This window comes from Mauremys reevesii, linkage group 2 (assembly GCF_016161935.1).
Source record: "Mauremys reevesii isolate NIE-2019 linkage group 2, ASM1616193v1, whole genome shotgun sequence".
Classification (NCBI taxonomy): Eukaryota; Metazoa; Chordata; order Testudines; family Geoemydidae; genus Mauremys; species Mauremys reevesii.
In genome coordinates, this window is record NC_052624.1 from 129,374,892 (window position 1) to 129,398,830 (window position 23,939).

The window sequence follows — 23,939 nt, forward strand, 5'->3', positions numbered from 1 at the left end:
TGCATGGGATTCTTCCGTCCTAAGTGCAGGACTCTGCACTTGTCCTTGTTGAACCTCATCATATTTCTTTTGGCCCAATCCTCTAATTACTTGGCCAATGTATTTTCTTCCTCTTTGGTAATATTTGATGAGATTGTTTTGTCAACTTTAGACATTGGAAGTGCGGTGCGTGTATTTTAGAAATTGAATTTTTTACAAATATACTTACCTTGACTTTTTGATTTTTAGTATGAACTTTTACATGCAATGAATTTGCCTTTGTAGACTAATCTACAGGTCATCGAAGTTAGCTGGTCTGATGGTAGCTGAAATTCCAGTTTAAGCAAGTCATGTATGTCCCTGGGAGTAAACCATCAAAGGAGTCTAAACTGTTCAGAGCTGCCACTAGAGAGGGCTGAAACTGTGCCAGCTTCATTTAGTGGTGCCAAGTGTACCAGAACTTGTCAGGTCCATAGTATGGAGCAGAGATTTTCTCCTGCAGAGCTGAAGATAAGCTTGTGGAGAGCTTCTGAGTTTCGCAAGAGTGACTTAAAGGGGTGTCCTGGAGCAGACCACAGAGGAAGCAGAGGTGCAATTAACCCTGGAACTGTGACACACATGCATTTCAAAGGAGGCACAGGAGTCCTTGCCTCCCAGAATACTGTGTAGGATGGTGTTCTTCTCCTGTCCCCCAAGTTGTTGTAGCAGATGGAACTTTATTTTTGTTTTTAAAAACAAGAAAAACATCAAAATGCCCAAACCGAGGCATAGAATATTAGAGTATCAAAGTGAAAGTGTCAAAAGAAGAGAAATTGTAAAGATTGCTGTGAATCTTGAGCTCTGCTGCCTTGAGGACTACAATATTTTGATGACATAATTAAATACTGTTTTTTCCATAGTACCTCTGCTCATTTTTATACAGGTTGGTTGGTGAATAAATCAGAGTTGTATAGCAAATGGAGCTGGAAACACCCAAATATCTGAGTCTGTGGGGACAACAGAATCCTGTGAATAATTGAGGAGCTGAATAATGAGTCAGCAAGTTTGACTGTCTGCCCTCCTATCTGAACTAAAATAACTGGAACAGAAATTTTATGTGTTGCATTTACTATCTAGGCTACTGATTTCTAAATGGATGCATATTTTGATTCTTTAATGTTTTGCTAACAATTAGTTAAGCAACTTTCAGTTTTTCTGTTAACTGTCTCCCTTTGTATTTTGTCTTTCAGATATTTCTGTTGATTGTTTTCATGTGTATAACATTACTGATTGCCAGTCTTATCTGCCTTACGTTACCAGGTATGTTTTATGCTACAATAATGTGTTAAAACAAACACCCCCATACATACATTTATGGCAGTAGTTGGTTTAAAATTAAAACTGTGCAACCACAGGAAAATGTTGGGAATGTATTTTTTAACCTTTTTGAAAGCTTAATATTCTAAATTCAAAATGACAGATCCATAAATCAAAAACAGTATCTTTATCCAAATGTCAGTACAGTGGAAGGGAGACTGATGTCCACTGTAGCATCTTATTGTCACAGTTCAGAGCAACTGCACCTATATTCCCCCTCCATGGTCCTAGAGGGAACCCACTTCAGGCTCCCAGCTCTTCAGTTTTTACCCCTGTTGGGCAAAGACCTGTGTGTGTCTCCCTCCCAACCAGGGGCTTTCCAGGTTGCACAGTTCCCTGCCTAGCATACAGTGTGATATCTCTGGCAAGCCAGATGGTCTAAAAGGCCAGTGTCTGTGCTTTCTTTTCTCTCCAGAGGCTATGAACAATGTAATTGCTACAATTACAAGTTACCACACTGCTCTTTCTAAGCAAGCATGTTTATTCTTAAGGTGAAAGTATTACAGAAAACATTAAAATAATAAAAGAACCTTCATGCATACTAAAAAACTTACCAGAGGTTACCTCAACTCCAGCCTCTGACTCTGGTAGGTGTCGGTCCTTCAAAACCCACAGCTGAGTTTTTCCTGTGATTATAAGTTTATAACACTCTCAGATTCAGAACCTGAACAACCATGAGTAGTTCATTCTTTCCTTTATACAACTTGGGCCTTTGATCTTGGCCTCACGTAACAGGTGATCAGAAAACAATGGTTTACCTGCCACGTCCCTCAGTCCGTGCCACTTCCAGCAGCTCCCATTGGCCCGGAGCAGCGATCCACAGCCAGTGGGAGCCGCGATCGGCTGGACCTGCGGATGGGGCAGGTAAACACACCAGCCTGGCCCGCCAGGGGCTTTCCCTACACAAGCGGGGACCCCAGTTTGAGAAACCCTGTGCTAGATTGAATGCCACAGATTGAATTGAATGCCATAAATTTTGAGATTGAACCATTACTATATCAGCTTTGTTTTTAAACTTATCCTTGAAATTAAAATTTGTGAATCCTAACTGAATGTTTTGTTTTTGTCTAGGATGTGAGATAACAAACCAGTTGAAATTTGCAATATTTGTGAACTCAGCACAAGATTTTGAAAACTTATATTTTACATTGGGTTTAAAACTGAGGCAAATTTACTATATAATTATTGTCATCCTTCACTAATAGGTAAAATAAGCTTGCTACTAAGTCTTAGTATATTTATCAATCTCTACATTTCCAGTATTTGCTGGCCGTTGGTTAATGTCATTTTGGACGGGAACAGCCAAAATCCATGAACTGTACACAGCTGCTTGTGGTCTTTATGTCTGCTGGCTAACCATTCGGGCGGTGACAGTTCTAGTTGCATGGATGCCGCAGGGTCGCAGAGTGATTTTTCAGAAGGTTAAAGAATGGTCCCTCATGGTAAGTTCTTGATAGAAGAAAGCTTTTGCTATATTATCAAACAGCATATTCTGCTTTTTTAGGTGTTAATGAGATTTATACTTGCTTCCTCCTACTCTCAAACTCACCTTGTATTGTGTTTTCTTTTTTGATCGCCAGCCCCCTACCCCTAAATCTACTCAATCTGTGTTTGGACTTCTGATCAGTAATCACTGTTCTGTTGTAATCAATATTCCAACAGAATGTTAACAAATCAGTCCTTGAGTGCCACAGTACTAACTATTTAACTACTATATTTCATTTAAATGTGAACGTAATACAGGATACTATCCAGTGAAAACCTGTGTCACATGATCTCAAGAAATATTTGTTTACAGTTGTTTACTTCTATTCTATATATAGTAACAGATGAAAATTGTGAAGTGTTCACCTGTTTAGAGACTGAACGTTATTAGTGAAGTGGCAAAAATAAGACTGGAGATGATTGTCAGTTATGGGAAACCATTTGTTTTGTACAGGCATATGTTGTGTACCTGCACAGTGCACATTTTCAGAAAGCTCTTTCAGATCACCGAATTTGTGGCATTGTTGAAATGAATACGTTAAAAAAAAACAAAAATTCCTCTCCAGTTATGATGAGACAGAATTTTCATAATGGTTCTTATGCTAGCAGTGACTTTATGACACTGAGGGAAGTTTTCATCATGATCAAGGCAAGCCCTTATCTGTCTCAGTTGGTTTTAGTTATAAAATTTCCATACTCAACCTTTCTATAATCCTGGAATGGTAACATTTTTTCCCTTTATGGATACATTTTAGAGATGCATGGGGGAATGGAGTAACCTGTGAAAGATCCACTCAAGGTTGCATCTTTCTGGATATTTACAGACAAAGCAGCTTTAATAGATGTTTCATGCCATAACTGTCTCACTGATCAGCACATTCTTTACTTCATTTGTAGTTTCTTTAGTTTGCCAAAGGAAATTGCCAATACCAATACTAAATTATATCCTTGGGTGTATCCTCTGCACCCCAGCACTGACAACATTAATTAGATCAGGATGCCTTTGCTTTTATTATTTGCAAAATATTCAAGGACAGAATTATGTTGAATCTGTTAATCAATTTAACAGATACTGTATAACATGTAAATAACACAAAAAACTCACATCTTGACCATAACTTTGTGGGGGAGGGGGAACATTGGAAGAATCCTTCCTGATTAAGTACTGGTCATTGGGTACTTTCCATACCTGTGACAGTCAAATATGAGTATGTGGTTTAAAAAAAAGGAGGACATCGACGAGGCTCCTGTTAATTACTTTTTTGAGCTAAAAAGGATTAAAAATACAGATTTTGTAACTACAGGTGTGTACTGTAATTTACAGTTAACAGAACTTAATTTTGCATATATACTAATTCAATATCGAGTTTTTCTGCCTTTTTTGTTTTTCTCTTTAAAGAGTAAACATGCAAAGGCTTTAAACTTTGAGAAATTGAGAGGTGCAGCTTTGACCAGAACTAGCTGTCTGGCATCATTTATAAATCAGACTTCTTGTGTTTTAGATAATGAAGACACTGATAGTAGCAGTGCTACTAGCTGGTGTGGTTCCACTTCTGCTTGGTCTTCTGTTTGAACTGGTAATTGTTGCTCCTTTGAGAGTTCCTTTGGATCAGACACCTCTATTCTACCCATGGCAGGTCAGTTAATTGCTGGTTTTGTTTTTAATTTAATTCAGGCTTTTCAACACTTCCTTGCTTTTACTGGAATATGAGGTTTTCTAAAGGCTTTTATAAATACAGTATGAGGTATGGTTTCTTATTTAATTAAGTGTTAAAGCATTTTTCAGTTTCTGTACATGTGTAGTGTTAAAAAAGAAAAAAAAGGCAACTAGTGGGTTATGAGGGTTCCTAACACTGTTAAACCAGAAGGCGGTTCCTTGACTCTTTGAGATCACAGGTTCAGATTTTCACAAGATCTGTTTCACCTCCCATCTTTGACATCTATAACTTAAGTACAACACATGTGGGAGAGCCTATATCCATAAGAGAGCAGAGAGGAGGCAGAGACTGGGAAAGGCAGGGAAAAAACTTGAAGATGTTGTTTATTTTTTGATGTTTTCATGTATTAATCCTCTTCTCTTCTGCACACTGGAAAAGGGATTAGTGAAAGACTTGTGTTTAAAGTTTTTTATTTAAAGGTTATGCTGTAAAGAGCTTTTATATTTAAGAACACTTCTGTTTTACACTGTTAATACATGGTGAATTGTATATTAACACGCTGTATTTAGCAAACATTTCTGAGTTACACAATATGTAGTCATTAAGAAAAAATGGCCCACCAAAAGGTTTTAGTGGATTTTTGTGGCATTATGCTAACTTAAAGTTGCCCATTCCCCTGTCCTAGGTACTTGAAAATAGTAATGGTCATTCACCTCCTACCTGTGTAAAGTCACATAACCTGGGACAACAGTTCCTCCTTATCCATGTTAAATCTGAATTTCCTTGCTAATTGGATTTGACTAGTAATTTTAAGATGGACTAGGAAAAGAGGGCAAAGATCCTTTAAGGGGTTGATACAGAACTTGGAGTTACTGTGGGCTGTAAGTGACAACTAGGTGTTTGTTTCATCCCAAACTGGACTTCGAATAAGCTTTTTTAAGCACGTTATAAGATAGCATGTAAAAGCTGCATCTACCAAATAAGAAAAAGTATTCTGAGATGGTGAATCTCTAACTTCTATGCAAACAAGTTTTTATTTACTTACAATAACTAGGTGTTGTGACGAGGCAAGGCCAGATGGCTATAGAAAAGTAGTGGGAGATAGATATATTAGCCTCAGGTTAAACAAATCCCTGGTACCAGGATAAGTAAATGGCAGCTGCTCCGGGTCAGTTAAGACACCTGGGGCCAATTAAGAGCTTTCCAGCAGGCAGGGAGGACGCTAGGTTGATTGGGACACCTGAAGCCAATGAGGGGCTGGCTGAAACTAGTTAAAAGCCTCCCAGTTAGTCAGGTGGGCGCAGATGTCAGGAGCTGTGGGAGGAAGTTGCGCTGCTGGAGAGACTGAGCAGTACACACCATATTAGGCACAAGGAAGGAGGCCTGAGGTAAGTGTGAAGCGGAGCATGAGGAAGTGGGGGCTGCTGTGGGGAAGTATCCCAGGGAATTGTACGTGTCCTGTTTCTAAAAGGTCAGCTACCATAGCTGATACTATTAGGGTCCCTGGGCTGGAGCCCAGAGTAGAGGGCTGGCCCGGGCTCCCCCCCTTTACTCCCCTGAGTAATCACTGAGACCGGGAGACAACAGAGATTGCAAGGGAGGATAGTTTCTCCTCACCTCCCTTGCTGGCTTATGATGAAAATGGCTCAGTAGACTGTGACCCTTGTCTCTAGAGAGAGAAGGGTTAAGTGCAGGGTCACAGTGAGCCTCTGAGGCTAGCGAAATCCATCAGGAAATGCAGGACCCATGGAGACAAGGACAGAGCGTTGTCACAGTGTGTAAAACAGTCTCAACTTGAAAGAGAGAACTTAATTTACATATTGAATCTCACATAACTTCTTTGTATTTGTCCACCAGTTTGGAGTTGTGACTTTATAATATACATTCATAGAATCATAGAATTCAAGATCAGAAGGGACCATTATGATCATCTAGTCTGACCTCCTGCTAGATGCAGGCCACATAAGCCGATCCACCCACTCCTTTAGCAAGCGACTCCTGCCCCATGCTTCGGAGGAAGACGAAAAACCTCCAGGGCCACTGCCAATCTTCCCTGGAGGAAAATTCCTTCCCGACCCCAAATATGGCGGTCAGCTGAACTCCGAGCATGCGGGCAAGACTCTCCAGCCATACCCTCTGGAAAAAGGTTATATCATATCATTGACCCATTGTACTATTTACCAGTGTGGCACTTAATTGACCTATTGACTAAGCCCGTTATCCTATCATACCATCTCCTCCATAAACTTATCTAGCTTAATCTTAAAGTCATGGAGGTCCTTCGCCCCCACTGTTTCCCTCGGTAGGCTGTTCCAGTATTGCACTCCCCTGATGGTTAGAAACCTTCGTCTAATTTCAAGCCTGAATTTCCTGACTGACCATTTATATCCGTTTGTCCTCGTGTCCACATTAGCACTGAGCTGAAATAATTCCTCTCCTTCCTGGTATTTATCCTCTGATATATTTAAAGAGTGCAATCATATCTCCTCTTATCCTTCTTTTGGTTAAGGAAAACAAACCGAGCTCCTCAAGTCTCCTTTCATACGACAGGCCTTCCATTCCTCGGATCATTCTAGTGGCCCTTCTTTGTACCCGTTCCAGTTTGAATTCATCCTTCTTAAACATGGGAGACCAAAACTGCACACAATACTCCAAATGAGGTCTCACCAACGCCTTATATAACGGGACTAGCACCTCCTTATCCCTACTAGAAATACCTCGCCTAATGCATCCCAAGACCGCATTAGCTTTTTTAACGCCACATCACATTGCCTACACATAGTCATCCTACGATCAACCAGGACTCCTAGGTCCTTCTCCTCCTCCGTTACTTCCAACTGGTGCATCCCCAGCTTATAACTAAAATTCTTGTTAGTCATCCCTAAATGCATAACCTTACACTTCTCACTATTGAATTTCATCCTGTTACTAATACTCCAGTTTACAAGGTCATCCAAATCTCCCTGGAGGATATCCCGATCCTTTTCCGAATTGGCAATACCTCCCAACTTGGTGTCATCCGCAAACTTTATCAGCCCACTCCTACTCTTGGTTCCCAGGTCAGCAATAAATAGATTAAATAAAATCGGACCCAAACCGAACCTTGAGGAACTCCACTGGTAACCCCCCTCCAACCTGACAGTTCCCCCTTCAATACTACCCTCTGAAGTCTCCCCTTTAACCAGCTCCTTATCCACCTCTGGATTTTCATTTCGATCCCCATCTTTTCCAATTTAACCAGTAATTCTTCATGCGGTACCGTATCAAACGCCTTACTGAAATCCAGATATATTAGATCCACCGCATTTCCCTTGTCTAAAAAATCTGTTACTTTCTCAAAGAAGGAGATCAGGTTGGTTTGGCACGATCTACCTTTCGTAAATCCATGCTGTAATCTATCCCAGTTGCCATCAGCCTCATGCTCCGGAACCACTCTCTCTTTTAAGATTTTTTCCATGACTTTGCATACTACAGATGTTAAACTAACAGGCCTGTAGTTACCGGTCACTTTTTCTCCTTCTTGAATATAGGAACAACATTAGCTAATCTCCAGTCAAACGGTACAACCCCCGAATTTAGAGACTTATTAAAAATTATCGCTAACGGGCTAGCAATATCACTCGCCAATTCCCTTAATATTCTAGGATGAAGATTATCCGGGCCCCCCGATTTACTTCCGTTAAGTTGTTCAAGTTTGGCTTCTACCTCAGATACCGTAATGTCTACCCCCATATCTTCATTCCCATCGGTCCCTCTATCACTATTCCTTAGCCCTTCATTAGCCTCATTAAAGACTGAGGCAAAATATTCGTTCAGATATTGTGCCATTCCAAGATTATCCCTAATCTCCACTCCGTTTAAAGTTTTAAGCGGTCCCACTTCTTCTTTCTTGGTTTTCTTCCTATTTATATGGCTAAAAAACCGTTTGCTATTGGTTTTAATCCCCTTCCATCTCCACCCGTCGCTTTGCCTTTCTCACTGCTTCCCTACACCCTCTGACCTCAATAAGGTAGGTTTCTTTGCTGATCCCTCCCATTTTCCACTCCTGGTACGCTTTCTGTTTTTTCTTAATGACCCCTCTAAGACGCTCATCCAGCTCGGTCTAAAACTGCTACCTACGAGCCGTTTTTCCCCTTCTCGGGATACATTGTTGTTACTAATAACTGTTATACAAGTCTGATCATGATTCATAGAATCATAGAATCATAGATCAGAAGGGACCAATATGATCATCTAGTCTGACCTCCTGCAAGATGCAGGCCACATTGGCCACAGCCAATCTACCCTGGAGGAAAATTCCTTAATATGGCGGTCAGCTGAACCCCGAGCATGCGGGCAAGACTCTCCAGCCAGACCCTCTGGAAAAAGGTTAAGAATAACATATCATTGACCCATTGTACTATTTACCAGTGTGGCACTTAATTAACCTATTGACTAAGCCCGGTATCCTATCATACCATCTCCTCCATAAACTTATCTAGCTTAGTCTTAAAGTCATGGAGGTCCTTCGCCCCCACTGTTTCCCTCGGTAGGCTGTTCCAGTATTGCACTCCCCTGATAGTTAGAAACCTTCGTCTAATTTCTAGCCTAAATTTCCTAACTGACAATTTATATCCGTTTGTCCTCGTGTCCACATTAGCACTGAGCTGAAATAATTCCTCTCCTTCCTGGTATTTATCCTCTGATATATTTAAAGAGTGTAATCATATCTCCTCTTATCCTTCTTTTGGTTAAGGAAAACAAACCGAGCTCCTCAAGTCTCCTTTCATATGACAGGCCTTCCATTCCTCGGACCATTCTAGTGGCCCTTCTTTGTACCTGTTCCAGTTTGAATTCATCCTTCTTAAACATGGGAGACCAAAACTGCACACAATACTCCAAATGAGGTCTCACTAACGCCTTATATAACGGGACTAGCACTTCCTTATCCCTACTAGAAATACCTCGCCTAATGCATCCCAATACCGCATTTGCTTTCTTAACGCCACATCACATTGCCTGCTCATGGTCATCCTCGATCAACCAGGACTCCTAGGTCCTTCTCCTCCTCCGTTACTTGCAACTGGTCTAGCTTATAACTAAAATTCTTGTTAGTCATCCCTAAATGCATAACCTTACACTTCTCACTATTGAATTTCATCCTGTTACTAATACTCCAGCTTACAAGGTCATCCAAATCTCCCTGGAGGATATATACCTCCCAACTTGGTGTCATCCAACTTTATCAGCCCACTCCTACTCTTGGTTCCCAGGTCAGCAATAAATAGATTGAATAAAATTGGACCCAAAACCGAACCTTGAGGAACTCCACTAGTGACCCCCCTCCAACCTGACAGTTCCCCCTTCAATACTACCCTCTGCAGTCTCCCCTTTAACCAGCTCCTTATCCACCTCTGGATTTTCATTTCAATCCCTATCCTTTCCAATTTAACCAGTAATTCCTCATGCGGTACCGTATCAAACGCCTTACTGAAATCTAGATATATTAGATCCACTGCATTTCCCTTGTCTAAAAAATCTGTTACTTTCTCAAAGAAGGAGATCAGGTTGGTTTGGCACGATCTACCTTTCGTAAATCCATGCTGTAAACTATCCCAGTTGCCATCGGCCTCCTGCTCCATGATTATTCATAAAACTATCATTACATAACAGTGGGAATAACAAGAACAAAGAATTTCTAACTAAAACAATTATCCAGAAACTCTGTCTCCGTTCCAAACAAATATGAACTTGGGAAACACTCAGAAGTCTGGAATTAAATTTAATAAAATCTTTCATTAATCTTGTTAACAAAGCGTCCTGAAAAGATTGGATTATGGATGCACCATATAGTGACTCCATAGTTAAGATTGCAGCAGAAGTTGATTCTTAAGCTCTTAATCTTTCTTCTAGCTGTACTACACAGTGCTTGAAATTTCCTGAGATAGGTTTTTTGTCAATGACGACCTTTTTTATAAAAACTTAGATTTTGTTGTAAAAAGTATCAACGTTGTCAAATTTTCCTTCCAAAGAAGTGCCTCTTTCCTGTGTTTTTTAAAAAATTACTGAAAACTCTTTTGAGAGTTATTGACATTTTTTCATTTACCAAAAACAATGTGGTTTTTCATTTAAAAAAAAAATTGATAACCATTTTGGGGTATGTGTTTATCGGAGTGGGGAGGGGGAGATTAAAAACTGATGATCTTCTTAAAATGAAAACAGTTTTGAAATTTGTATGAAAATAGTCTTTCATTCTTTGACCATCTCTAGGTATTATAGGTAAATAGGTATTTACAAAACCTGTTTTAAACAATCTGAATACAAGTTTGCCTTTTTATGATCTGTGATGTCTCTGTGATGATTTGAGGAGCGTATGTATTGCTTGGGAATTCTAGTTGATATTATGTTCCAAAGTTGTTTTGAAAATTGCTGTGTCATGAATGCCTCTCTCATTGCTTACAAGCCTGGAAGCATGTACCTCCCTGTCCCAGACCGGAGACAATAGCTAATCATTAAGAACTGTCAGCACTTGAATAGCCTTACAAAAAAGTAACTACATCTTAGGGAAACCAGTTCTTTCCATTCCCCTCAACAGCAGGCTGAGAGAATGGAAATTCCCAAGCCAAGATCAGAAAGACAGAGATGACAGAGCAAGAGGTTATAAATGGCTGGGGGCCTCAGTGAGAGAGATAAGAAGTTTGGGCAGCAGAGGGTAAGAGGATGGGGCCAGCCAAGGTCAGAGTAGCCAAGCAGACAGAGAAGGCTCCATGTTTCAGAACTTAAGCCATGCACTGTGATAGAAGGACCCTGGACGGCCCAGACAACCCTCACCCTAGCCCAAAGAATGCAGAGAAATGCAGGTAGGGTTTTATTGCATTCCAGGGTGCAATCCAGACCAGTGAGTGGTTGTGTCACCACTTGCCCTGCAACCTTAGGTACCATACCATGCTTTGCTGTGATCAGCCCAAGTGTAACTAAACACTGATATATTGTTGACATAGGCCCTTGTAAGGTCCTGTAATCCATTTAACATTCAGTTGACCAGCCTCTGAAAAGTGACTCCTGCATTAACTAACCCAAATGGTAACACTTTGAATTCATACAGTCTCATATCATTCATTAAAGCAGATTTTTTTTCTGTGCATCATCATCTAAAGGAATTGAGATATTAAGCTTTGCATATCATCACTTTTAGGTGTGGGATCAGTGTCTGGCACACTGAGTTTGCTTTAATCAATACAAAACTTTACAGTGTGGTCTTTCTTAAGGACCAACACCACAAGTGTCACCCTAGAGCTGGACTTGCATGTCCTGCGTGCTTTGTATTACTATTTGAATTTGCTCTTGTAGCTTGCCAGTGATACAGTAGGCGCTGCTGGGAGACGGCTGTTATCCTACAGTAATGATTTTGAGTCAGCAAGAGTGTCTTCCCTGGCTTGCTAGAAAACACTTGTCTGTGTTCTTGCACCACAGATAACCGTGTGCTGCGGCCGGCAGTTGGAAGCTGTGAGCTTCTAAACAAGGTTTGAAATCTAGAAACCTCTGTTCATTGGCTGAGCCTTAGCCCTGCCCCCTGACTATCAGGAAGGCCAGGGCTTTATAAAGCAGTGAGTCAGCAAACAGAGAGTTTCGAGAGGGAGTTTGGAAGGGGAGCGGGAAGGGGGCGAGGTACACTTGCCATTCTTTAAAACTCTAAACTAAACTATAATCAAAACTTCTTGATTTAAATAAAAACCCTATCATTAACCTAGGTAGCTGTAGGAGAGAATGCAGGCAGAAGCCCAGCAGCAGAGTGGGGGCTATCCTGTTTATTGCGCTCAGTGTAGCATGCATGATTACCTGTGCTGTGGGCGGGTGGCGTATATGTGCGTTCAGTGCAAGGAGCTCCTGGCCCTCACAGACTGCATATGGACTTGGGAGGCCAGGGTGGCGGAACTGGAGGAGCTAAGTGAGGGAGGCAGAGCGGTATGTTGATGAGGCTTTCCAGGACACCGTAGATTTGTCCCACCTCTGGTCAGACAGCCCCTTTCATGAGTACCAAATTTGCACAGCACTAAAGCAACAGCCCAGCTCAGCCTTTAGGCCCTGCCCCATCATTCAGAAGGTGCCATTGCTTTGCAGCCTTCCCAGGGGAAGGTGTGGGTGTAGGGGGTGCTGCCCAGAGAAGGAGCAACCCAAGTGTGCCAAGGGCCCAGGCAGGAGGGAACCAGCAGAACCAGGTGCCCCAGTGGATGGGTTCCAGTTCTCCCAGCATGGCCTTTCACCCTTCTGCAGACCAAGGATTCTCACCAACTCCCTCTCCCTCGGGTTCCCTTTTCCCCAAACAGGGATAATCTCCAACTAAGGGTGTTGAATTGGGGGCACTTTGGAGACCATTGACTCATCCCCTGAAATTGGCCAGCAGGAGGTGCTGTTGTCTTCCTACCTGCCTAGGAGCTTAAGGAGCTGGGTGAGTCATTTGTTGGACAGCAGAGGGCACTGCAGATAAGTCGTCTGGGCTGGGCCTTGGTCTGAATTCCTGGCCCTGCAGAGCAACAGGACAGAATCTCAGGGGCCGGGGGAGGGCTTCCTCCAGCTGCTATTGTCATGCCTCAGACCTCTTGTGCTGGGTGTCCTGTGTTGGTACTGTCCTGCTCAGGCTGCATGGTGCTGTCTGGCTCTGGCAGGCCTGGCCCTTTTCTGAGGGTGGTTTTCTTGCCTTCCTGAGCACACAGGGAGTCCCCCCCCGCCCCCTTCCCCCATGTTGTTTCTCTGCTGGGCCTGCCAAGTGGTGGCCTGTGCTTGTAGGAAGCTGTGAGCTCTCCCACCAGGAATTCAGCCCTCCAGATGTTGGAGAACCAGCAGCAGCACATGGCTGCTTTGCAGCAAATCAGCCACATTCCAAAGGTGAACACGCAGACAGAGCCTCCTCCTCTCTCCCTCCCCCCCCCTCCCCACGCAAGCGAGGCATGCCAGGGGTAGCTGGGTATAGGACTCCGCATCCGGGTCAGCCCCAGAGTCTCCACCTCCACTCCAGGGTCCTCTTCATCCCACGTGGGTGATTGGGAGAGGTGCAAAAAGTCTCTGCAGGCAGGCACGTGACTTCATCTGGCCACAGGGTCACTGGCTCCTAAATCGCCAGACCTAAGAGAGCCCCCTTCCCATCCGGCCCTGGTAGAGTGACCAGATAGCAAATGTGAAAAATCGGGACGGGGTGGGGGGTAATAGGAGCCTGTATAAGAAAAAGATCCAAAAATCAGGACTGTCCCTGTAAAATCGGGACATCTGGTCACCCTAGGCCCCAGGCAGAGGGAGCCCCTTCCTGCAGGCACTCTCCAGTTTTGACAGTGGTTGTTTGGCTGCTCTCCCGTGGGGATGGGCAGGGCTGGGAGCCTGGAAACCCAGCGCTCTGCAGGGCTGATTCTCCCCTGCCTGGCACATGGTGCACTCACCCCAGTGCAAAGCGGGTGCACAGTGCCCACTGGGCTGGGTACAGTGCAGCACCTGCTTTTCTTGTGCATCCCCTAATGGCTAATTATCTGGTATTACAGCCCCCTAGGAGACTCCCCAGCAATGCGCTGACTCTGGGGAGGGTGGCAACAGCTGAGCCGCCAAGATGGTTAGTGAGGGGGTCGAGCACCAGGGAACTTCCGCTCCAGGGAGGGAGCCAGATGGCCCTTGGGCTGGGAGGGATGGAGTTTGCAGATGACAACAAACTGCTCAAGATAGTTAAGACCAAAGCAGACTGTGAAGAACTTCAAAAAGATCTCACAAAACTAAGTGATTGGGCAACAAGATGGCAAATGAAATTTAATGTGGATAAATGTAAAGTAATGCACACTGGAAAAAATAACCCCAACTATACATACAATATGATGGGGGCTAATTTAGCTACAGCTAATCAGGAAAGAGATCTTGGAGTCAACGTGGATAGTTCTCTGAAGATGTCCACGCAGTGTGCAGCTGCAGTCAAAAAAGCAAACGGGATGTTAAGAATAATTAAAAAAGGGATAGAGAATAAGACGGAAAATATCTTATTGCCCTTATATAAATCCATGGTACGCCCACATCTTGAATACTGCGTACAGATGTGGTCTCCTCATCTCAAAAAAGATATACTGGCATTAGAAAGGGTTCAGAGAAGGACAATTAAAATGATTGGGGGGTTTGGAACAGGTCCCATATGAGGAGAGATTAAAGAGGCTAGGACTTTTCAGCTTGGAAAAGAGGAGGCTAAGGGGGGATATGATAGAGGTATATAAAATCATGAGTGGTGTGGAGAAAGTGGATAAGGAAAAGTTATTTACTTATTCCCATAATTCAAGAACTAGGGGTCACCAAATGAAATTAATGGGCAGCAGGTTTAAAACAAATAAAAGGAAGTTCTTCTTCACACAGCGCACAGTCAACTTGTGGAACTCCTTACCTGAGGAGGTTGGGAAGGCTAGGACTATAACAAGGTTTAAAAGAGAACTGGATAAATTCATGGAGGTTAAGTCCATTAATGGCTATTAGCCAGGATGGGTAAGGAATGGTGTCGCTAGCCTCTGTCAGAGGATGGAGATGGATGGCAGGAGAGAGATCACTTGAATATAAATGTTGTACTTGTATTTCAGTGTTAGGTTCACTCCCTCAGGGGCACCTGGCATTGGCCACTGTTGGCAGACAGGATACTGGGCTAGCTGGACCTTTGGTCTGACTCAATATGGCCATTCTTATGTTCATAGTGGCTTTTCAGCTAGCGTGAACTCACTGCAAATATTGATGCCTTCCAAAGATGAGTCACTTTAGCATTTAGGTGTGTGTCTCAGTTTCCCCTTCTAGCCAGCAATGTTTACCATGGCTTCCGTGCTGTGACAAGCTTTAAGTTTGTTTACATGTACAATGTGGGACAGCATTACCATGAGGCCTCTTAACATATGTACTTCCTTCACGTCTTCTATCACCTTAAAAGATCCTTCCCAAGAATTTTGCATTTTTTCCACAGGGCTTAATACTAATACCATGTCCTCTATTTCAAAAGATTGTTTAGAAGTATGTTGGTCATATCATGCTTTTTGTTTGGACTGACTGTCCCTGAGTTTAGTCTGAACCATATCTATGTCTTTTAACTCTTTTCTGAACCTTTGTACATGTTCATTTACTGGCTGTCCCTCTGCCTCTTCAAAAAACCTCTCCCCATTTTCCATTACTGGGGCTCCCTCTAAGACATATTCCCTTATTCATTCTAGAGTGCAGTCCGTCATTTGTCCATCTGCAAAACGTTGACAGCTGACAGCTTCTTCAGTAACAGTGGTTGATTCCTCCCCTGAGGGCATGTGTCTTTCCTCTGCCATACAGGAGCTGGCTTTGGCCCCTCCTGCACCTGGAAATACACTGATTTCTTCTGCTGCAGTGGAGCTGGAGGGACCTTCCCTTCTCCCTTTAGCAGTTTCTGAGTCTTTATAATTTCCTCCTGGAATCCTAGCACAATATTCCATTTTACTATGGGCTACAATGTTCACAGCCTTAGTCATATGCAAAATATTCCCCACAAGCATTTCCATGCAGATACTATTTTGCACCCCCACTACTAAGTCACTCTTTAAACCTTCCCATTCCAAATGAACTCAAGCCAGAGGCACAAGAATTTTTGTTTCCCCAGTGCCAGAAGCTCTACCTCCTGGCCAGGGAACAGGTCAGTCCTTTGGACCATGCTTTTCCTGACCAGAGATCTGGGCACCAGTATGTCTCCACCGTATGCATTCTTTGCCGTTCACTTTGGTAACTTTAATAAATTCCAGGTCTACATCCACAGGGTCAGACCTCACAAAATTCATCAGAGGAGCTGCAGGTACCTCTTGGGGTCCTGTGTTAAGGACAGCTGCATTCATCTGGGCTGGAAAAGTTTGGGCTTGGTTTCTTTTAGTTTAGGGCATTGATTTCTCAGGTGCTCAGTGGAATTACACTGGAAGCACCTTCTTGGACCATTTTCCTGTCCCGGAGGTCTGTGATAGGGATTTCTAGGAGAGGACTGATTCTGGGGAGGTGAGTGCCTGTGCCCCAAAGCTCACTATTTCCTATCTGGGGTGGGGTCGCTTTACCCTAGGTTTGTGCTCCTCATTCTGTGTCTTGCACTCATTAGACATCTGAGCTTGTACAAAGGAATCAGCCAGGATGTCAATTTCCTGTACAGAATGTAAAGATTTATTCTTCTACGAGTGATTGCTCATGTGTATTCCACAGTAGGTGTGCGTGCTTGCCACGTGCACCAGTGACGGAAGTTTTTCCCCTGGCAGTACCCGTAGGGGGGAGCGCCCCCCGCGAACCCTGGAGTGGTGCCTGCCTGGTGCGGTATAAGGGGAGCTGTGCGCTCCCCCCACCCTCAGTTCCTTCTTGCTGCCAGTGAAGGTGTGTCGGAACTGCTTAGCTCCAGCCTTGCTGCAGCTTGTCCCCAGAATTGTTTGTTCAGTAGTACCTGTAGTCAGTTTAGTTTTCAGTGAAGTTTAGTTAGTTAGTGAGCCCGGGCCGGGGCATGCCCCGTGCTCCAGGATTTAAGTCATGCGGCTCCTGTAGGCGTTCTATGCCAAGGAGTGATCCGCACACAGACTGTCTGCGCTGCTTGGGAGAAACCCATATCAGCAAAAGGTGCAAGATCTGCAAGTCATTCAAGCCCCGGACAAAAAAGAAAGGGACATTAGACTCCGGGCCACCCTAATGGAGTCGGCGCTGGCCCTGACTACGGCACGCTGCTCCGATCCAGTACCCGGCACCATGGCGTTGGTACGCGGAGACCCTCCGGTACCTTCGGCTAGTCGGCACTGCTCCCCTTCCACAGGGCGTATCAAGAGGCCTGGAAAGACTCTCTCTCCACAATGGCACCGAGGGAAGTCTGGGACAGAGACTAGGCCCATGTCGGGTAGTCCTCGGTCACCATTGGACCCTAGGCCTCCGACTCACGCAGAGCAGAGTAGCCCGGCCCCTGTGGAGCAGGCCTCTCCGGATGTCCAGGGATCCCCGCAGTCGCTGCCAGCCCGGTACTGGTCTCGGTCGAGGGAACGTTCCCAACACCGCTTACCGCCCAGTGACCGTTCAGGGCTCAGTCCATGTGGATCACCCTCGACACCGGCTAGACTGTCCAGATGGGTGCCATCTGATCAGGACTCCCAGCACCGCTTGTCTTCATGGAGCGAGCACAGACGAGACCGTGGCGGATGTCACCAACAGTCCTCGTCTCGAAGGCGGTACCGCAGTAAGTCGCGGCATGACCGATGCCATTCCCACTCGGAATCCCGCTCAAGGACTCTACCAAGGCACCATAGCTCCGGGCATTAATTGTTGGCTCTTTACCATTGCAGGTCCGCCTGTTGAGACTGCTCACAGAGCAGCCACTACCATTGATGCTGTTCTCCTGCCTCGAGGTCACAATCCCGTGGCTGACGTAGATCCCGGCACCGTCGCCACTCCCGGTCCGGAGGCAGCAGCGTGTTGTACACCAGCCCGACCTCTGCTCACAATCGCTTGTCTACAGGCCAGGTGAGCCAGCCTGATCAGCCGGCCCCACCGGTGCCTCAGCAAGTGCAGTGGCACCATGTATCGTGGCTGGCCCAGTGATACCAGTGGGCACCGTGGCCTCCGGCACAGCCCCCGATAGGGGCTTGCTTGGTGGCCGAGGCGTTGGAAGCACCATCAGCCTCCATCCCTAGACTGCTGAGGAAAGAGTCGACGGGACCCGCTTTCTCGGTGCCCTGCCCGGAGTCTTACCAGGTGGTGGATCCTCCAGTGCCAGCTGACACCCAAAGCACCACACTGGCCCCCTTGCCCATCCAGAGGAGCTCATTGTGGCCCCACCCCCCTCCATCCCCCAGGAGGACTACTGGACCCATCAAGAATTACTAAAAAGGGTGGCAGCGAGCCTCCATCTCCAGGCAGAGGAAATGGAGGAGCCCTCAAACTCCCTGTTCAATGTTCTGTCCCCCTCGGCACCGGGCAGGGTGGCCTTGCCGCTCCATGAAGGGGTGGTGAAAATTTCACGTGCCCTATGGCAAACACCAGCCTCATTGGCTCCCATCTCTAAGAAGGTGGAGCACAAGTACTTTGTACCCAGTAAGGAGCACGAGTATTTGTATACTCACCCAGCCCCTTGGTGGTCGAGTTGGTCAACCACAGGGAGCGACAGGGGCAGCCAGCCCTGACCCCAAAGAACAAAGACACTCGGAGGCTGGATGCTTTCGGGAGAAAAATGTATTCATCGTCAAGCTTCCAGTTGAGAGTAGCAAACCATCAGGTTCTCCTGGGTCGCTACAAGTTTAATCTCTGGGGATCCCTCCCCAAGTTTGAGGACTCCCTCCCGGAGCACGATAGAAAGGAGTTTAAGGCGCTCGTGGAGGAAGGGGCAGCTGCTGCAAGGGCGTCCCTGCAGGCTGCTTCGGATGCAGCGGACACGGCCGCACGGTCCGTGGCCTCAGCGGTGTCCATGAGACGGGCATCGTGGCTTCTGCATTCTGGGTTATCCAGCGAAGCACAGTTGTCGATGTAGGATCTCCCTTTTGACGGGAAGGCGCCGTTTGCGGAGGAAACGAACACAAGGATGCATGGCAAGAAAGACTCCTGCACGACCCTGGGCCTCTATGTCCCTGCTCCAGCAAAACCTGAGTTCAAGCCACAGCAGGCTCCCGCCCAGGCCGCCCTCCCGAAATACGAGGCCGCCCATAAGAAGCGACGGGACTATAAGAAACGCCCGCAAAGACAAAACTGGTCTGCCCCCCAAGCCTGGGTCCTCTAAGGGCAAGCAGACCGGTAAAAGGTGGTTTTGACGGGATGCTCAGGGGTACCCTGCTTGTTTTCAGCAGGGATCCACCCCCAATAAAGCTCCCTTTTTTACAATTGGCTGTGTGCATTCCTCCCAGAATGGTCACGGCTCACCTCTTGGGCCTGGCAGTGGGTCCGCCATGGCTGTTGCTGCTCCGCCAGGACCTGCTCTCTCAGGACCGGGGCCGTCTCCTCCACCCCAACCTGGCACCTCTTCACCTCTTGGTGTGGCTAGGTGGCGAGGAGAGGACATGCTCGGCTTCAGTTCAGCACGTCCTTGAGAGTAGGCAGCCCTCCACTCACTGCTCCTACATGGCGAAGTGGTCTCATTTTGCTAGGTGGGCAACAGACCAAGGTGTATCCCCAACGGCCGCCCCAATCCAGCTTATCCTCGACTACCTCCTCCGCCTGAGGGCCCAGGGCCTGGTGCCCTCGTCGGTCAGGGTGCATCTGGCAGCCATATCGGCTTTCCATCCCCCGGTGCAAGAACACACGGTGTTCTCCCATGCTATGACCGGCCGGTTCCTTAAGGATTTGGACCGGCTTTACCCGTATTCTAAGCCCCTGGTCCCACAGTGGGACGTGAATCTGGTGCTGGCTCGGCTTACAGGGCCCCCATTTGAGCCGCTGGCCACATGTTCCTGGTCTCACCTCTCATGGAAGGTGGCCTTCCTGGTTGCTATCACGTCGGCCAGGAGGGTCTCGGAGCTCAGGGCCCTGACCTCCGAGCTGCCGTATATGGTGTTTCATAAGGACCAGGTCCAGCTCCACCCACACCCCGCGTTCCTCCCGAAGGTGGTCTCCGCCTACCACATGGGTCAGGACATTTTCCTACCAGTCCTTTGCCCCAAACCTCACGCGACTAATGAGGAACGCCGCCTCCACACGCTCAAGGTGAGGCAGGCTCTGTCATTCTACCTCGAGCGAACCAAGCTGTTCAGAAAGTCCTCACAGCTGTTTATCACCTCAGTTGAGCACACAAGAGGCCAGCCGATTTCCACTCAGCAGCTGTCCAACTGGATCACTTTGTGCATCCACTCCTATTACGAGCTGGCGGGTGTTTCCCCACCACCTATTGTTAGGGCACACTTGACGCAGGCACAGGCCTCGTCGGCTGCCTTTGTGGCCCACATCCCTATTCAGGACATTTGTAGGGCCGCCACGTGGTCGTCTTTGGTTCACATGTTCACCTCGCACTATGCGATAGTCTCCCAAACCAGGGATGACGCCAGGTTCAGCAGGGCGGTACTCCGTCCCGAGAAATTATGAACTCCTACCCACCTCCAGCAGATACAGCTTCGAATCACCTACTGTGGAATACACATGAGCAATCACTCGAAGAAGAAAAGACAGTTACCTTTTCTATAACTAGTGTTCTCCGAGATGTGTTGCTCATGTCTATTCCACATCCCGCCCTCCTTCCCCGCTGCCGGAGTTGTCTGGCAAGAAGGAACTGAGGGTGGGGGAAGTGTGCAGCTCTCTTTTTACTGCGCCAAGCAGGCGCTACTCCAGGGTTCGCGGGGGGCGCTCCCCCCTACGGGTACTGCTAGGGGAAAAACTTCCAGCACCGGTGCACATGGTGTGCATGCACACCTACTGTGGTATAAACAGGAGCAACACATCTCGAAGAATGCCAGTTACAGAAAAGGTAACTGTCTTTTCCATATTGCATGTCTGACCTCCTCAGAAGAGTTGCTTAGGAAATGATCTTGAGCAAAGAGATCAAACAATTGGTCATAGTTCTCAGCTCACTTTCCCTTTACCTGTTTTCTCATTAGATCACACATTTTATTGGCATACTCACTACGACTCATGCCAGCACATTTCCTGAGTTTCCTAAATTGTAACCTATACACTTCAAGAGTAATTTGAAATCTGTGCAAAACAGCTTTTTTAAATTCAGGATATTTCAAAGCCTCTCCAACTGACATTTCATTAAATATATTTAAAACTGTACCAGAGAGTTTTGCAATCAGTATGGGGACTTCCTTGTCCTCTGGAACCTTACGAACCTCACATAGCTATTCAAAAGTGCTAAGATATTTGTCAGTACAGTCTGTTTCCTTCTATGCTGTGCACAACTTCTCAGCTGAATGCTCTTTGGATGAAGGGAATGCCTGGGGACTGTGGGATCTATCCATGTCTTGCCATCATATCCAGATTATACTCTCTCTCCTGCTTTTCTAGGGCTTCTTTGTCTTTCAGTTACATGACTCATCAGTGTGCATCTTCCTGCCACTGTGTTTCTGCCATCCTTTCCTTGGCTTTCACATCTGTGTACCACTTCTGGTGTTCACACTCTGTCTTTTTGTTCTTTCTCCTACCTAGCCAGCTCTAGCTTTATAGTTGCTTCTCTGATGCTCATGTTTATGTTTTACTATTGTTCTATTTCTTTTAACCAAAATAAACAGAAAATAACAAACTGTAAACTCTTTATTGTGCCCAGCCACCACACTTGAGACTCACTTAAAACTGTTATACCAGTGCTTAAAGTGTAAATCTCCATTAAAATACCAGTCTTTGTATAAATCCTGTTTCAGCTACGCCACTATCACATTCTGGGGTGCAGTCCAGACCAGTGAGGGGTCATGTCACCAATTGCCCTGCAAACTTTGATACCTCAGAAAGCTTTGCTGCTATAGCTCCGAACGTGGGTCGCTCTCAGTCAGCCTGCAGGTCACACCCTGAGTATGTATAGCCACAGCACTGGTCCAGTAACTGATCCCAGCAGCCTGCCAGTAACACTCTGTCTCCCAGCAGCGTTGGTTGTTGACTTACAGGGTGACTCCAACACACTCCCAGGCCCGAATTTTCTTAGAAATGTGTGTTCTGCACTGTCCAGCCCTCTCCTGGGCAGTTCAGATATTAGAGGTTCCTTGCCCCCGTAAGGGGTCAATATGCAACAGTTAGTTGGAGTTTACTCAAACAGTTCAGTTCAACCATAGCACTGGATTAGTTTTAAAGAATAAAACTAATTTATTAACTACAAAAAGAGATTTTAGATGAGTACAAGTTACCATTTCTGACTTTGTAATACCTTGTACAAGAGAAATAAAGAACTGACACTTCCTAGTAGCTTAAATTTGACAAACTAGACTTTGAATCAAGATATAATCCTTACCACACATTCCCAACAACAGTGCTAAAGTCAGGATCTGTCCCGGGTTGTTCCTTTGTATTCTTAGGCATGTGAGAGAAGGAGGGGGGATGTTTTTGCCCCTCACTTTTATAGTCCAGTCCCCCTTCGAAGTGGATTCTTCTGAGGATTACTCCTCAAAGCAAAGTTTATTCAAACGTTAAAGAAGGCCATGTGGAAGTGGCCCCATGCTCTTTCTTCTCCCCTGAGTATGCTGAAATACAGATTTGCCTTGTCTCACTCTTGCTGTCTCAAGAACCCTGTTTACTACTTTTATGTAAATTGAGGTATACACACATTCCATTGTATAAGATAAACCTGTTTAACCACTCTTGCTAGTCAGGGTTGTGTGGGTTTGAAAATGTGCTACATCATAGAGGGGGAATTCATAACTTTACATATAATGTTGCTACATACATTTCACCATGATATTATTGACCAGTGCATTATTAGTTTTCAGATACCTCACAAGTCATATTTTGTACAAAGATTATTACATAAATGTGTAGGGTGTGAATACAGGGGTGCATTTGGTCATAGGTTTATTTTTGTATAGATCTGTTTCTTTCTCGTGCTGTTAAAGAGAGCTCTGGTGGTTTAAAATTTTATGCAAAGTACACTTAATGCTATGTTGGCACAGCTGATTCAGTGTAGACATTACCTATGCTGACAGGAGAATCTCTTCCATCAGAGTAGGTAATCCGCCTCCTTGAGAAGCGGTAGGTAGGTAGACCGAAGAATTCTTGGCTCTGTTTACACCTACCACATGCTCCCTTGAAGATGTAAACCAGAAGACACCTCTGTGTGGAGCTCTGGAGGAGGGGGTATTTAAGCTATGGGTGAAGCCTGAGGAATCAGTACTGGCTCTAGGGGCAAGGCAGGGGCCATGTGGTCTAAGCTCTCAGGATGAGGTACTAGACAAAGGAGCTGTACCCCGAAAGTATACCTGTGGACGTCAAGACAGTGGCGGTGCCTGGACTCTTAATCCTCTGGAGTCTGAACAAACATCTGGAAAGTCAGTGGTTAGAGCTCCCGTAGCAGTTTGCTGAGGGGCCAAGAGGAGACGCTTGCCTGGGCCTGTTCCGGTCTTCCTAATCTGTAATGAGTCAATCCTAACAGTTCTGTAGCTGTCCATAGCGCATTTCAAATAAAATAAGGTATACAAGAACTGAATTTCTAATGTAAAAAGTTTTTGAAAGAACCTTTTTGCTTTTATTATGTGTATAAACAAACAAGTAATCCCATTGTTTTGTGTTTGCGGGCCACCTCTAAGGAAAGATACTCCATGGATCGATAGGCCTAAAATCTAACCTACACTTAAAATCCCCCTAAAAATCCATAGTTTGTTTACTGTGAACTCCCCTAGTTGAGGGCTGCAACATAGATAAAACACCAACTTTTCAGCTGGGTGGTTTGTCATCTACATGTAAACGGTATTGATTTATCTCACTCACCTGGACATGCATCACGTCTATCCTTGTGAACAGGCAGGATATTTAAAATCTCTGAATTGCTTCAGTACTTGCATATTTCTGTGCCTTGCATTCTCCAAGAAATACCGTAGAACTTCAGAGTTA

At 45.5% G+C, this 23,939-nt stretch overlaps 1 protein-coding gene and 1 long non-coding RNA gene across 8 annotated transcripts in view; one reads left to right on the top strand and one right to left on the bottom strand.

Moving 5' to 3' along the window:
- The window catches only part of MARCHF6 (membrane associated ring-CH-type finger 6), a 145,131-nt gene that overhangs the window by 101,285 nt on the left and 19,907 nt on the right, over positions 1–23,939 (top strand). For all 7 annotated transcript variants that reach the window (XM_039526548.1, XM_039526547.1, XM_039526553.1 and 4 more), the window contains 3 exons: positions 1,209–1,278; positions 2,596–2,777; positions 4,323–4,457. In XM_039526548.1, the coding sequence (XP_039382482.1) occupies positions 1,209–1,278; positions 2,596–2,777; positions 4,323–4,457 (387 nt within the window). The remainder of the gene's footprint in view (positions 1–1,208; positions 1,279–2,595; positions 2,778–4,322; positions 4,458–23,939) is intronic.
- Positions 881–23,514, bottom strand: LOC120398850. The gene is made up of 3 exons (XR_005594745.1): positions 23,309–23,514; positions 1,890–1,961; positions 881–965 (listed from the first exon to the last, which is right to left on the bottom strand). It is a non-coding gene; the product is annotated as an uncharacterized LOC120398850 (long non-coding RNA).